The sequence below is a fragment of the Canis lupus genome, chromosome 8 (genome assembly GCF_003254725.2).
Source record: "Canis lupus dingo isolate Sandy chromosome 8, ASM325472v2, whole genome shotgun sequence".
In the NCBI taxonomy this organism is placed as follows: domain Eukaryota; kingdom Metazoa; phylum Chordata; class Mammalia; order Carnivora; family Canidae; genus Canis; species Canis lupus.
In genome coordinates this window covers 35379388-35395415 of record NC_064250.1, presented here as the reverse complement: position 1 = coordinate 35395415, position 16028 = coordinate 35379388, and the positions used below count along the sequence as shown (strand labels likewise).

The following is a 16028-nucleotide window of genomic DNA, read 5'->3' as shown; positions in this document are numbered from 1 at the left end:
AAACAAAACCCTCAAACCACAAAAGAACCAAGGCAAAAGGATCCATGAATCTAAAATCTCAATGAGGCCAAGTGGGAAAGCTACAAAGGAGAGGTCAGGGATGAGAAATGGGATGTCCGAAGTTATGATTTATGAGGTGATGAATTTCTGGTGGTAACAAGTACAGAATGCAAACATGGGTGGCTGTGGAGGAATGGAGATCATTAGGAATAGGGAGGTTACGGAACTGAAATGGAGGGATGTTACACTCCCGCATGATGGAATCTTCAAGAGTAATGGTGGGAGCCATGTAGACAGCAAGGCCCTTCAGTCAATAGGAGCAGGAAGCAAAGAGGTGATCAGCGGACTGTTATGCCAAGGTGGGTAGAGCATGGTATAGTCTGTACAGTGTGAACCAAAAAGAAGAAGAGTTTAGGATGAAGAAGAATAGCCTGAAAGTGTCCCCAAAGAGCCAGAATACTTCCACTTCACAACTCTGAGGGGTCTGGTGCTTATCAGATCATATGAGCTCTTTGTATGCTAAACAGAATTCCACTTGCCTTCCCACGATTGAAGTAACATTATGATTGTTTGTAGTTCTCCTGAGTGTTTGCATGGGGTTAACCCTGAAACTTTGTATACCTGACACTGAGAAATAAAATTAAAGTGAAAAAGATTCAGTTGGCCCTTAAAAACCATACGACCCTTGAACTACAGGGTTCACTTACATGCAGACATTTTTTCAGTACATGTATGTACAGATCTGTAAATATATTTTCCCTTCCTTGTGATTTTCTGAATAACACTTTCTCTTCTCTAGCTTACTTTGTTCTAAGAATATAGTACACACCATACAAAATATGTGTTGACTGTTACCGTTATTGGTAAGGCTTCCATTCAACAGTAGGCTATTATTAGTTATGTTTTAGGGAGTCAAAAGTTATATGTGGATTCCCTACTTGTGTAGGGATTGGTGCCTTTAATCCCTGTGTTATTGAAGAGCTAACTATATTTAAAAATTCATATTTTCCAAATGCACGGATGCTTATTTTACAGAAAAAAAAAAAAAAAAACAAGAAAAGTTCCCAACACTTTAAAATTTTCAGCCACATCTTTGGTACTCTTTTTTCCTGAATTTAGGTAAGATGCAGACCTTCTTACTCTATGGAAAGATATTAAAATTTATTTTTTTCAAATTCTACCAACAGAATAATTTTGGATTCCATGGCCTGTACCTACTTTTTCCTTACATAGTGAGTGCCAGTCACTATGCCAGGCATGGAGTCAATGGTTAACAAAATATAGTTTTTCTCCCCCCAAGGAGATTAATTTTTTTTAAGATTTTATTTATTTATTCATAAGAGACACAGAGAGATGCAGAGACATAGGCAGAGGGAGAAGCAGGCTCCCTGCAGGGAGCCTGATGCAGGACTTGACCCCAGGACCTAGGGATTATGACCTAAGCCAAAGGCAGATACTCAACCATTGAGCCACCCAGGGGCTCCCAAGGAGATTAACCTAAAAATAAAAATAGTAAAGATTGACATTAGATACCTCATTAATATATTTATCTATCCATACATTGATTTATCCATCATTTGTCCATTCATCCTTTTGTCAGCAAACATTTACCTTAGTAACTTTGATCGTTGTGCATCTATAAAGATCTATAAACTGTAATTATGGGTCTGATCAGTAAATTCTGGTGTTCCTTAAGGTAAAAAGCACATTTTATTAAAACTTGGCATTTGGTAAAAGGCATGCATATGACCACCAAAATGCTCTAAGAGGCAGTAAAATGTGGCTAAGAGCCTGGATTTTTAAGTCAAATCGGTTTGGATTTGATCAGATGTCAGGCAAATTTAATCTCTGTGCTCTTCAATTTCCTTATCTGTAGATAGGGAATAACACTCATCTCACAGAGCTGTTGGAATTGAGCAAGATAATATCCATCTAGTGGTGAGCTTAGTAACTGACATGATGTCATTGACAAATATTTATTAAGGCAAATAGAAACAGACAAGACTGTATGGCAGCACTCCATCACTTCTTTCTTGCCTTCCTTTCTGTCAAATTCAATAACAACCATTTTGAAAAGAAAAAATATGGAAAATACAAACATGCACACACACACACACACACACACAGATCTGTGAACCTGCAGGCAGAATGGAGAGTCCTGACAGCCCACAGGGTTCCTATAACCTCTGTGACAAAAGGCTTTTTCCATTTTACCAAGGACTGAGCTGTTCAGAGTGCCAGTTGTAAAATCGCCTTGTCTAACAGAATTTGAATTGCATCGGTGAGATGCTTCGCCTGAGGCTGAGAAAGCCACTGCTTCAGATCTGACAGTGTCAGAATTTTGCCATATTTCAGTTTCATGTTTTTGCCATCTTTGCCATTGTGGCTTCGCCTGATCAATGAGTGAAGGTTGTTAATTCCTATAGATCAACTAATATTTTAACTTCCTGTTGCACAGAGGCTTTTTAACTGCCTGTGCGTTAAAATGTTCTGATGCCAGGTCCCACCCACAGAGGTTCTGATCTTACTGATCTGGGATGCAGCCTGGCCATGGGGATTTTTTTAAGGTGCCCATGTGATTCTGATGAACAGCTGGGGTACAGAATCCCAACCCTAGAGCCTAAGCTCCAGCTTAAGTCACAGAGGAGTTCCCATCTATATTGTGAGAAGCAGATGGTGTCCATACACACACACACACACAAAACACTCTAGCCATCTGCTATCTTTGCCACCTCACTGAGAAACCACAAAGTTTGTGTTCAGTCAGCAAGGTGGTGGAGGGCAAGACAGTTTTTCTATCTTGTTCAGCATCTAGAGGCAGGACTCAATGAATTATTCTCAGGCTTTTCTCCTGAGCTAGGGTTACGAAAGTGCCATGGGCAACAGCAGCTGCTCTTGTCATGTGAAAAGCCATCAGAGTCTCTTCACAGGCTATGGTGAAGACAGGACATCATGTGCACTTGGAGGTTCAGATTAGTGAAGGGCTGGAGAAAGGAGACTGTGCTTGCTCAGGCCTTGAATGGGAGCCGTCTTGGTTGCTCACAGCTAGTCACAGTTCTTTCTATGGTTTACTGTGTGGAAAGCTGCAGACCTTCATGAGGATAAGCAATTGCTAGAGTGGAGAATTCAGATAATCGTGTATGTAGAAATCTCTTGGGAGACTTGGTAGTACTCAGATTTGTGGGCCTTGGTCCTCTTCCCATTCTGATTCATTAGGTCTGGGACAGGGTCAAGGAATCTGTACTCTAACAGGTGCCATAGGTGTTTTTCATGCAGGTGGTCCACTGATACCTGAGGACCCTAAGCAAATTGGTTGTCAATTATATTTAACAAGTCAAAAATATGAAGTTGCATTGGAGGAGCATACAGTCCATTTACTATTAGAAGATATGTGTATATGAGTGTAAGAAACAAGGGCATTATAACAGGCCGTAGGATATAATGACTGTTATACAGAGATGCAAACCACGCATGTGGGAACTGAAATGAGACAAATATCACATTTGGCTGAGAGGAACAGCAGAAACTCCATGAAGGAGGTAGTGCTGAATTGGACTTGGATGTATGGATAGGCATTCTAAAGGTGGTAGTGGAATAGAGCAGAGGAGAATATTATTGTACCCTCACAGAAGGGACTGTCAGTAGGCAGGAAATACTTGACATCTCACACTCTAGCTGATTGGACAGTAAATCAGGTGATCCCACCATCTGGTCAGAGTTCATTAGACCAGGTATTGCCATTTCATTAGAGTGAGCCCACTCATAGGCTTGCTGGCTATCTGCTTTTGATATGATCTGCTCACAAAAATATGCTCTTCTCCTGGGAATAGGGAACTGGGAAACTGAGTGACTGAGTAACACTTAAAAGAAAAGTTATGTCAAGATAAGTTGTTTGGAGTTACTGGGAATTGATTTCAAGATCAGCATCACCGTGGTAGTGACAAATGGGGGAAGATTTGGTAGAGGCATGATGTTCCATGAACTTTGTTGAAGAAATCCACAGCCATGAGGATTTGAGGAAAGTCTAAAATGCTATCTCCTTTTATGGTATGCATGTGTAAGCTTGCATGCCCCTAGACAGAGCTTCTCAGGCAGCATTTCCAATGAAACTCCAAGCCTCTGGGTGAATGTCAAGGGTGTGGTCTCCACTCATATTCCCTTCCTCCCTCCTAGATCTCCAGAGGAAGTCCTCCTTCTAGAATGCTCAGGTGATCCCAACCCTAGTCCTGAGAAAACTTCAAGTACAGGAGCCTCTCCCCACCTCCTTCCTCTCCGTGGGACCCTCCTGCTCCTTCCAATCTCCTCCTTCACTTCTGTCACATGAGGTTACTTATTGTTCAACTGGCTGTTTGTAACTGTGGTCTCCCACCACACATCCTGTACTCTTAGAGCCTTTCTCCTCTCCAGGCTCCAGAATAACACCTTCTATTTCCGTCTTTCCTTTGGACTGTGATGACTTCTATCAGGTCAGGGATCATTTCTCAGCTGGGAGGAATTGAAATCACACCATAGTATAGATAACACATGCCCCAACAAGTATTATGTCACCAGGGCTAGTTACACCCTAGAGAGTTAACCTTGAGTAATGAATTTGTAATAGTGGCATTTTTGTAAGACTTACAAACTAATAAGGAAGATATTTTTTTGTGGTGGTTAAGCTAGTTAGCACCAATAGAAGTACTAGAACCTAGTTTTCCTATTGCCCAGTTCAGGGTCCTTCCAGCCTTAGTTTTGCAGCCTCTCGTTTTCTCCTTTATAGAGATTCAGAATTCTCAGCGCTATGCTATAATGTAAAGAAAATTCTAAAAAAAAAAAAAAAAAAAAAAAAGAAGAAGAAGAAGAAAGAAAAGAAAATTATATCCTTTATCATTTTATTTTATTTTTTTAAAGATTTTATTTATTTATTCATGAGAGACACCGAGAGAGAAAGAGGCAGAGATACAAGCAGAGGGAGAAGCAGGCTCCATGCAGGAAGCCCGATGCGGGACTCGATCCCTGGTCTCCAGGGTCACGCCCTGGGCTGAAGGTGGCGCTAAACCGCTGGGCCACAGGAGCTGCCCTCCTTCATCATTTTAGAGGAAAAAATATATTGCTATAGAATAGGACATTGTTTTTAGTCATTGTAATATGAGGCTTATTACCTCATAATATTTCCAGTTTAAGCAAAAAAAAAAAAAAAAAATCAAGATAATATTAGTCCTAGCTAGACTGTTCGACAGATAGTGAGCTCTGGACTGCCCGGACTTAGTGAACCTGGTATGCGCCATAGCTAGCTCAGCCACACACTAGCTATGTGACCTTGGTGAGCTTACTTAAACTCTCTCTGTTTCCATTTCCATTCTGTAGAACACAACCAGCGAACATACATAGCTTATAGGGTCACTGCTAATATTAAATATTAAATGAGTTGATGTGTGTAAAAATACTTGTGTGCCTGGCACAAAGCACTCAATAGATGTTCTCTATCAGAATTTAGCAGGCAGAGAAATGGAAGTACAGGGTATAATCTACATACACATTTAGTTGGATGCTCAAGGCAGTAAAAGATTTGTCAAATATGTTGCTGAAAATAGTCAGGAAAACTTTTAAAAGCATAATAATAAAATAAATGCTTGTATTTCCAGGCATTACAATAGACAAATCAATGCAATCAATAAAACAAAGTGAGACTTTTCCAACAGTAAGCAAAATAAGGGGACACTACAGAAATCTTTGAAAGCAACTCCAAACACACCAGAATTTAGTATCTGACAAAAATGACTTTTAGAATGTGAATTTGAAGAAAAGTGAAGCCACTCAATCAATAATGGTGAGATGAATGGTGAACAAGAAAAAGTTGTGGTAAGAAAGAAAAGTTTTCATGGGGCACCTGGGTGACTCGGTCTGTTAAGCATATGACTCTTGGCTTCAGCTTAGGTCATGATCTCAAAGATTATCTGCAAAGATATTCATTGAAAATTTCTCATAATAGAGAAAATTTGAACAAAACAAGGGATTGAGTAAATAGATTATGATTTTCCCATATGAAGGAATTATATATAGTCGTCAGAAATAATGATTATAGGAAATATAATGATATGGAAAACTGCTCACGGTTTATTAAGGGAAAAACAGTAGCTTATAAAACAATATGATACCAATATGTTTAATATGAATTTTTAAAGTCTGGAAGGATATACTTCAAAATCTTAACAGTTGTTTATTTCTAGGTGATAAAATTGAGCATTCTTTTATTTGTCCTCTTTATATTTTTTCTTTATTTTCTATATTGCCTGCAGAGAGTGTGTATTATTGTTTCAGTTGAAATGTTAACTGAGATAACTGTATGCTCACATACAATTTTAAGAAATAATACAAGGAGATCCCAGGTACCCTTTCTACAGTATCCCCCAATGTTAATATCTCACAAAAAATAGAGTATCACAACCAGAAATATTGACACTGATACAATCCGTTGGTCTTGTACAGATTTATTATTTCATTGTACTTGTGTATGTGTGTTGGGGGGTTCTACACAATTTTATCACATCTGTTGGTTTGTGTGTCCACAATCATATGCAAGATACAAAATAGTTCTTTTATAGTAAGAAGCATCCCTCCAGTTCTCTTTCATACCCACACCTCCCTCCCTCTTCTCCCACCCTCCCTCTTGATCCCTAATCCAGGAAACCACTAATCTGTTCTCTGCTTCTCCAATTTCATATTAAATAGGGTAAATAAATGTTTCAATTTGTTAAATAATTTAAACTATGGAATGTTAAATGTTCAAAATGTTAAAGTATATTAAATTTTGGAATGTTAACATTTAAATGTTAAATAAAAAGAATAATAGAGTATATAACTTTTTAGGATTGGCTTTTTTTTTTTTTCTCAGTATAATTCCCTGGAGATTAAATTATTGTGTCTATCAATAGTTTTCCTCACTCTCTCACATGCTCATTCTCTCTTTTTTTCCTGCTGAGTGGTATTTTTGATACGACTGTGTTACAGTTTGTTTATTCATCTGTTGGAGGACCTCTGGGCTGTTTCCACTTTGGGGCTATTATGAGGAACATTTGTGATGAACATTTGTCAACTATGAACATTTGTGTACAGGTTTTCATGTGGGCATAAGTTTTCATTTTTCTGGGATAAATGCCCAAGAGTGCAATTGCTACATTGTATGGTATTTGTGTGTTTAGTTTTCTGAGAAACTATCAAAGTATTTTCCAAGAATGGCTGTTCCATTTTACATTCTCACCAGTAATGTAAGAGTGATTTAGTTTCTCCACATTCCTTGCCAGCATTTAATGTTGTCACTAACTTTCATTTTCATCCTTTCTGCTAGGTGTATAGTGATATCTTACTGTGGTTTTAATTTGAATTTTCCTGGTAGCTACTGATGGTGAATATCTTTTCACGTGCTAATTTACCATGTTCAGTGAAATATCTGTTCATGACTTTGACCATCTTCTTGGATGATTTGAGGTGCTGGTGTTTTTTTTTTTTTTTTAGTGTTGAGTTTTAATTGTGTATATATTCTAGATGCCACTCCTTTGTTGGATATATGGTTTGCAAATATTTTCTCTCAGTCTGCAGCTTGTGTGTTTATCCTATTCACATGGTCTCTCACAGAGCAAAGGTTTTTGTCTTTCTTTTCTCCCTTCCTTCCTTCTTTCCTTCCTTCCTTTTTGCCTATGATTGTCCAATTTATTTTAAAATCTATCTAAAGAGGGGTACCTTAGCAGCTCAGTCGGTTAAGTGTCTGATTCCTGATGTTGGCTCAGGTCATGATTTCAGGGTTGGAGATGGAGCCCCATTTTGAGATCCATGCTAGGCATGCAGCCTGCTTGGGATTCTCTCTATGCCTCTGTCTCTTCTAAATAAATAAATAAATAAATAAATAAATAAATAACCTATCTAAAAAAATAAAACCTGTCTAAAGAGTATTTCAGGGGGTGGGGCAAGATGGTGGAGGAGTAGGGTCCTCAAGTCACCTGTCCCCACCAACTTAACTAGATAATTTTCAAATCATCTTGAAAACCTACGAATTCAACCTGAGATTTAAATCTCTTTTTTTCCCATTTTTTTATTTATTTATGATAGTCACAGAGAGAGAGAGAGAGGCAGAGACATAGGCAGAGGCAAAGGCAAGCTCCATGCACCGGGAGCCCGAGGTGGGATTCGATCCCGGGTCTCCAGGATTGCGCCCTGGGCCAAAGGCAGGTGCCAAACTGCTGCACCACCCAGGGATCCCTCAACCTGAGATTTAAAGAGAGAACAGCTGGAATGCCACAGAAAGAAGGGTTTTCACTTCCAACAAGGTAGGAAGACAGAAAAAAATAAAAAATAAAAAAGAATCAAGTGGGGGAGGGGCCCCATAAGGAGCCGGATTAAGGGGGGTGGCGAGAGACTCCAGGCCAGGAAAGCCCAGTCCCAGAAAAGCAGGAACTTTAAAAATCAGCACCGGATTCTTCCTGGACGGAAAGACGCTCACAGGGAAACCCGGCGGGTCCCCAGGAGGGGCAGGGGAGCCCCCAGGCTCCCAGGGTCACTAACAGAGGAAGTGTGCCCCGGGGGGAGAGCGCCCCACACACCGCGGTCTGAGCTCTCTAAAGGGCTGGAGCGCTCCCAGCGGGCCCGGGAGCAGCTCAGGCGGCGGCTCCGCGCCGAGGGGACTGTGCGCCCCAGGGGGCGATCCCAGCAGCGCAGGCCCTGGAGCCCAGGGCGCGGGGGACACAGCCCAGGATCCTGCGCTCCACCCAGGACAGGCGGAGTCCGGGAGGACTCAGGACAGCAAGGACGCTCCTGCCACCGGGCGCCCCCGAGCTGTGCAGGTCAGCGCCCCCCGCCCTCCAGAGCATCCAGGCCCCTGCGGACGGGGAGACTGCGGGAGTTACTGTGGGAGCTGACTCCAGGGCTGGAGAGCTGGCCGCCACCAGTGGTGGTGTCCCTCCTGGTGTCACCCTGTGCCTGGGACGGAGCGGGGTGCCAGGGAACCGGGGCCTCACAGGATAAACAGCCCCCAATGAGCCCGGCACCCGGCAGGGGACGGGGCAGCTCCCCCAGGTGCACACACCTGAGACTCAGCACAGCAGCCTCTCCCCCAGAAGACCAGCTGAAAGGACAGGAGAAGAGCAAGTTCTTGACTGAGCAGTGCTGGAAGGCTCCAGGGGAAGTCAAGGGATTACAGTATAATAGAACCAGAGGATACCTATCCTTGTTATTTTGTTTTGTTTCTTTGTTTCTTTTTTTCTTCCTTTTTTCAATACGACTCATTTTCACTCTGCATTGAGCAAAATGACTAGAAAGAAGAACTCACCACAAAAGAAAGAATCAGAAATAGTACTCTCTGCTACAGAGTTACAGAATTTGGATTACAATTCCATGTCAGAAAGCCAATTCAGAAGCACAATTATAAAGCTGCTGGTGGCTCTGGAAAAAAGCATAAAGGATTCAAGAGACTTCATGACTGCAGAATTTAGAGCTAATCAGGCCAAAATTAAAAATCAATTAAATGAGATGCAATCCAAACTGGAGGTCCTAACGAAGAGGGTTAATGAGGTAGAAGAAAGAGTGAGTGACATAGAAGACAAATTGATGGCAAGGAAGGAAGCTGAGGAAAAAAGAGAAAAAAAATTAAAAGACCATGAGGAGGGGGATCCCTGGGTGGCTCAGTGGTTCAGCGCCTGCCTTTAGCCCAGGGTGTGATCCTGGAGTCCCAGGATCGAGTCCCGCGTCAGGCTCCCTGCATGGAGCCTGCTTCTCCCTCTGCCTGTGTCTCTGCCTCTCTCTCTCTCTTTCTATGTCTATCATGAATAAATAAATAAAATCTTAAAAAAAAAAAAACATTTAAAAGACTATGAGGAAAGGTTAAGGGACATAAATGACACCTTCAGAAGGAAAAATCTACGTTTAATTGGGGTTTCCGAGGGTGCCAAAAGGGACAGAGGACCAGAAAGCTTAGCTGAGAACTTCTCTAACTTGGGGTGGAAAACAAGCATTCAGATCCAGGAGATAGAGAGATCCCCCCATAAAACCAATAAAAACCATTCAACACCTCAACATTTGATAGTGAAACTTGCAAATTCCAAAGATAAAGAGAAAATCCTTAAAGCAGCAAGAGGCAAGAGATCCCTAACTTACATGGGGAGAAGTATTACATTAACAGCAGACCTCTCCACAGAGACCTGGTAGGCCAGAAAGGGCTGGCAGGATATATTCAGGGTCCTAAATGAGAAGAACATGCAGCCAAGAATACTCTATCCAGCAAGGCTCTCATTCAGAATAGAAGGAGAGATAAAGAGCTTCCAAGATAGGCAGAAACTGAAAGAATATGTGACTAACAAACCAGCTCTGCAAGAAATATTAAGGGGGACTCTGTAAAAGAAAGAGGAAGCCCAAAGAAGCCACAAAAACAGGGACTGAATAGGTATTATGATGACACTAAATTTATATCTTTCAATAGTAATTCTGAAAGTGAATGGGCTTAATGATCCCATCAAAAGACAGGGTTTCAGACTGGATGAAAAAGCAAGACCCATCTATTTGCTGTCTACAAGAGACTCATTTTATTTTATTTTATTTTATTTTATTTTATTTTATTTTATTTTTTCATTTCCTTGAAGTTTATTGACTGTTACTGGTGGCAGAGCAAATTCCACAAAAGAGCAGGTTCCATACAGAGCAAGTGGAAGGGGAGCTCTGAGCTGGTGAGGAAGGATGCTTGGAGTGGGGACTTGTAGTGAAGACTGGAAAGATAGATATTTCCCTCCTTTTTCCCTCCATTCCCACCAGGATACTGGATTTATAGTAGGGACATCTTGCTTAGCATTCCCTTTCAAATTGAACATGAGAAGACAAAATTGATACAAAGTAGAGGAGGAAACACCTCACAGCTCCTCTGTTTCTCCATCCAAGGGGATGTCAATATCCACATTGTAATCTACTCGTTCCCCAGAGCTCAGCCAAGGAATAGGGGTTCGACTGAAAGAAGGCCTGTTGGAGAGGCTCTGGTTGTAGAGGACCAAGGGTTCACTCACTAGAGGCCCCAGGTCAAACTTGGGCATCTGGAAGGTCATGCGTTTGGAGGCCTTCTCATATCCACCATAAGACATTGCCGTCCTGTTAAAGGACTTATATTAGGGAAGTTCAGGTTTGGCCCCATAGGCCAGTAAGTCGATGCCAAGCTCCACTTTCTGCTGAGAGTCCACCCCCATGGCTCGCTCCCATAGGGAAATATAGGTCTTGAACACAGTGATATGTTTTCCTTCTCCACCCATCTGGTCTCCTGTTCCTGTTTCGCCAACCCCTGCTGTTCCAGCAGCTCCTCCTCTGCCAGTCTTGCCCCCAGGACCACCTGTACCCCCAGATCCAGACCCAGAGCCCTGATGGTGATGCTGGTCAGAGCCATGATGTGTGGCAGAGCCACTTCCCCCTGCCTGGCCTCCACTGCTGCCTTTGCTATAGGAGAATCCCTGACCAGCTGTGCCCAGCTGTCCCCCAACAGTGGGAAGGAACTTCTGGAAGTGATCCATTGAGCTGTCGGAGAAGACATCAGGGTGGTTTTCATAAATAAATTTCTCTACCCACATCTGCCGCAGTTTGAACATCTTGGAGCCCCTATTAGTGAGCAGCGACAGCTCTTCCAACATCACATCCCTTGGGACACTGATCTTCTTGCCCAAGTTCAGGCCTGAGCTCTCCCATCCACCTCCAGTGAGTTCCATGATTAGCTTGCTGGATTTCCTCTTCTTGTTGGGGGCTGGGGTTCCTGAGAGCGGCATTGTGGAGGCAGATTCAGCCGGCTGCTCAGGCGGTGGTCAGCACTCCCTGGGGTCCAGCAGCTTTGGAGGACTCAGGGGCTGTGACCGGAGAACTCGAGCTGGGCAGGCGTCGGGACAGCACTGTCTGCTTGGCTCTGCCGCTTGGCAAACAGCTCCCCACCCCTGCCCTGCAGCCTGGCGGCTCAGGAATTCCAGCCGAAGGGGTTGCCCCATTCACTAGCCCATCAAGGAACCCTCTAGGCGCCAAGACTCATTTTAGACATAAGGACACCTACAGCCTGAAAATGAAAGGGTGGAGAACCATTTACCATTCAAATGGTCCTCAAAAGAAAGCACAGGTAGCAATCCTCATATCAGATAAAGTTTATCCCAAAGACTATAGTAAGACATGAAGAGGGACACTATATCATACTCAAAGGATTTATCCAACAAAAGGACCTAACAATTATGAATATTTATGCCCCTAATGTGGGAGCTACCAAGTATATCAATCAATTAATAACCAAAGTAAAGACATACTTAGATAATAATACACTAATAGTGGGAGACTTCAACACGACACTCTCTGCAAATGACAGATTTTCTAACCACAACATCACCAAAGAAACAAGACCTTTAAATGATACACTGGACCAGATAAATTTCAGATATTTACAGAATTTTACATCCAAACGCAACTGAATACACATTCTTCTCAAGTGCGCATGGAACTTTCTCCAGAATAGACCACATACTGGGTCACAAATCAGGTCTTAACAGGTACCAAAAGATTGGGATTGTCCCTTGCATATTTTCAGACCATAATGCTTTGAAACTTGAACTCAATCACAAGAAGAAATTTGGAAGAAATTCAAACACGAGGAGGTTAAAGAGCATCCTGCTAAAAGATGAAAGGGTCAACCAGGAAATTAGAGAAGAATTAAAAGATTCACGGAAACTAATGAGAAGGAAGATACAACCATTCAAAATCTTTGGGATACAGCAAAAGCAGTCCTAAGAGGGAAATACATTGCAATACAAGCATCCCTCAAAAAATTGGAAAAAACTCAAATACACAAGCTAACCTCACACCTAAAGGAACTGCAGAAGGAACAGCAAATAAAACCTACACCCAGCAGAAGAAGGGAGTTAAAAAGATTCAAGCAGAACTCAATGAAATAGAGACCAGAAGAACTGTGGAACAGAGCAACAAAACCAGGAGTTGGTTCTTTGAAAGAATTAATAATATAGAGAAACCATTTGCCAGCCTTATTAAAAACAAAAGAGAAAAGACTCTAATTAATAAAATCATGAATGAAAAAGGAGAGATCACAACCAATACCAAGGAAATACAAATTATTTAAAAAACATTATGAGCAGCTATATGCCAATAGATTAGGCAATCTAGAAGAAAAGGACACATTTCTGGAAAACCACAAACTACCAAAACTGGAACAGGAAGAAATAGAAAACCTGAACAGGCCAATAACCAGGGAGGAAATTAAAGCAGTCATCAAAAACCTCCCAAGACACAAAAGTCCAGGGCCAGATGGCTTCCCTGGGGAATTCTATCAAATGTTTAAAGAAGAAACCATACCTATTCTAATAAAGCTGTCCCGAAAGATAGAAAGGGATGGAATACTTCCAAACTCGTTCTCTGAGGACAGCATCACTTTAATTCCAAAACCAGACAAAGACCCCACCAAAAAGGAGAATTACAGACTAATATCCCTGATGAACACAGATGCAAAAATTCTCAACAAGATACTAGCCAATAGGATCCAACAGTACATTAAGAAGATTGTTCATTATGACCAAGTGGGATTTATCCCCGGGATGCAAGGCTGGTTCAACACTCGTAAAGCCATCAATGTGATAGATCATATCAACAAGAGAAACAAGAACCATATAATCCTCTCAATAGATGCAGAGAAAACATTTGACAAAATACAGCATCCATATCTGATCAAAACTCTTCAGAGTGTAGGGATAGAGGGAACATTCCTCAGCATCTTAAAAGACATCTATGAAAAGCCCACAGCAAATATCATTCTCAATGGGGAAACACTGGGAGCCTTTCCCCTAAGATCAGGAACACGACAGGGATGTCCACTCTCACCACTGCTATTCAACATAGTACTGGAAGTCCTAGCCTCAGCAATCAGACAACAAAAAGAAATAAAAGGCAATAAAATTGGCAAAGAAGAAGTCAAACTCTCCCTCTTTGCAGATGACATGATAGTGTACCTAGAAAACCCAAAAGACTCCACCCCAAGATTGCTAGAACTGATACAGCAATTCGGTAGTGTGGCAGGATACAAAACCGATGCTCAGAAATCAGTGGCATTTCTGTACACTAACAATGAGACTGAAGAAAGGGAAATGAAGGAGTCAATCCCATTTACAATTGCACCCAAAAGCATAAGACCCCTAGGAATAAACCTAACCAAAGAGGTAAAGGATCTATACCTTAAAAACTACAGAACACTTCTGAAAGAAATTGAGGAAGACACAAAGAGATGGAAAAATATTCCATGCTCATGGATTGGCAGAATTAATATTATGAAAGTGTCAATGCTATCCAGGGCAATTTACACATTCAATGCAATCCCTATCAAAATACCATGGACTTTCTTCAGAGAGTTGAAACAAATCATCTTAAGATTTGTGTGGAATCAGAAAAGATCCCAAATAGCCAGGGGAATATTAAAAAAGAAAACCAGAGCCGGGGGCATCACAATGCCAGATTTCAGGTTGTACCACAAAGCTGTGATCATTAAGACAGTGTGGTACTGGCACAAAAACAGACACATAGAATGGAATGTGAATAGAATAGAATAGAATAGAATAGAATAGAATAGAATAGAATGGAATAGTATAGAGAATCCAGAAATGGGCCCTGAGCTCTATGGTCAACTAATATTCGACAAAGCAGGAAAGACTATTCACTGGATAAAGGACAGTCTCTTCAATAAATGGTGCTGGGAAAATTGGACATCCACATGCAGAAGCATGGTGAAAATTAACAAGACAGGAGACAACAAATGTTGGAGAGGATGTGGAGAAAGGGGAACCCTCTTGCACTGTTGGTGGGAATGTGAACTGCTGCAGCCTCTCTGGAAAACTGTGTGGAGGTTCCTCAAAGAGTTAAAAATAGAGCATACCCTTCGACCCAGCAATTGCACTGCTGGGGATTTATGCCAAAGATACAGATGCAGTGAAAAACTGAGACACCTGCACCCCAATGTTTATAGCAGCAATGTCCACAATAGCCAAACTGTGGAAGGAGCCTCGGTATCCATCGACAGATGAATGGATAAAGAAGATGTGGTTTATATATACAATGGAATATTACTCAGCCATTAGAAACGACAAATACCCACCATTTGCTTCGACGTGGATGGAACTGGAGGGTATTATGCTGAGTGAAGTAAGTCAATTGGAGAAGGACAATCATATGGTTTCACTCATATGGGGGATATAAAAAATAGTGAAAGGGAATAAAGGGGAAAGGAGAGAAAATGAGTGGGAAATATCAGAGAGGGTGACCGAACATGAGAGACACCTAACTCTGGGAAACAAACAAGGGGTGGTGGAAAGGGAGGTGGGTGGGGGGTTGGGGTGACTGGGTGACCAGCACTGAAGGGGGCACTGGATGGGATGAGCACTGGGTGTTATGCTATATGTTGGCAAATCGAACAATAAAAAATATACAAAAAAAAAGAGTATTTCAGAAACTAGATATTTTTGATAGTGCTAACATAGATTGCTGGGTTATATACAAAACCAATTAATGTCCAAAGGGCCACAGTATAATATTTGGGGTTACCTGTTCCACCAGGCAGAAATTACGTGCACCAAACAAGAAGCTCTATGTTCACCTCCACTCCTACAGAGCTGTAAGTCCCCCAGACAATGCAAGAGGATTGAGTAACCTTTTTTGCTTCTTCCCAAGTTTAACAGTGTGCCAGGAATACAAAATTAAACTAAAGCCAGTGAGAATCTTCAGATTTGAATTTGAAATGATAGACTTCAAATGCACAAGTAATCGACGCAAACTTCTGGTTCTTGAGAGAATGTTTAGTTTGGGGCAGATTATCCATGCTGACCAATCAATGGAACAAATTGCTAGGTGTTATGCTTTCCATGGCAGCTTGAGAAAGGCTCAACAAGCTTAACTAGTATCTTCTTGAGCAGCTGTTCATAGCCTGGGAGTGCTTTAGGTGGTTTCCCTGGTTGTAGCAAAATGTCATGACAACCCTCTACTCCTCATTACTCTCTCAT

General features: G+C 41.7%; 1 protein-coding gene across 1 annotated transcript; it reads right to left on the bottom strand.

The window, feature by feature from the left end:
• Positions 1-10638: 10638 nt before the first annotated feature.
• Positions 10639-11882, bottom strand: LOC112657273 (myozenin-1-like). The gene is given in 1 exon segment (XM_035719776.2): positions 10639-11882. A coding segment is annotated over 1 exon segment (894 nt). The 5' UTR covers positions 11766-11882; the 3' UTR covers positions 10639-10871.
• Between the last annotated feature and the right edge of the window lie 4146 nt (positions 11883-16028).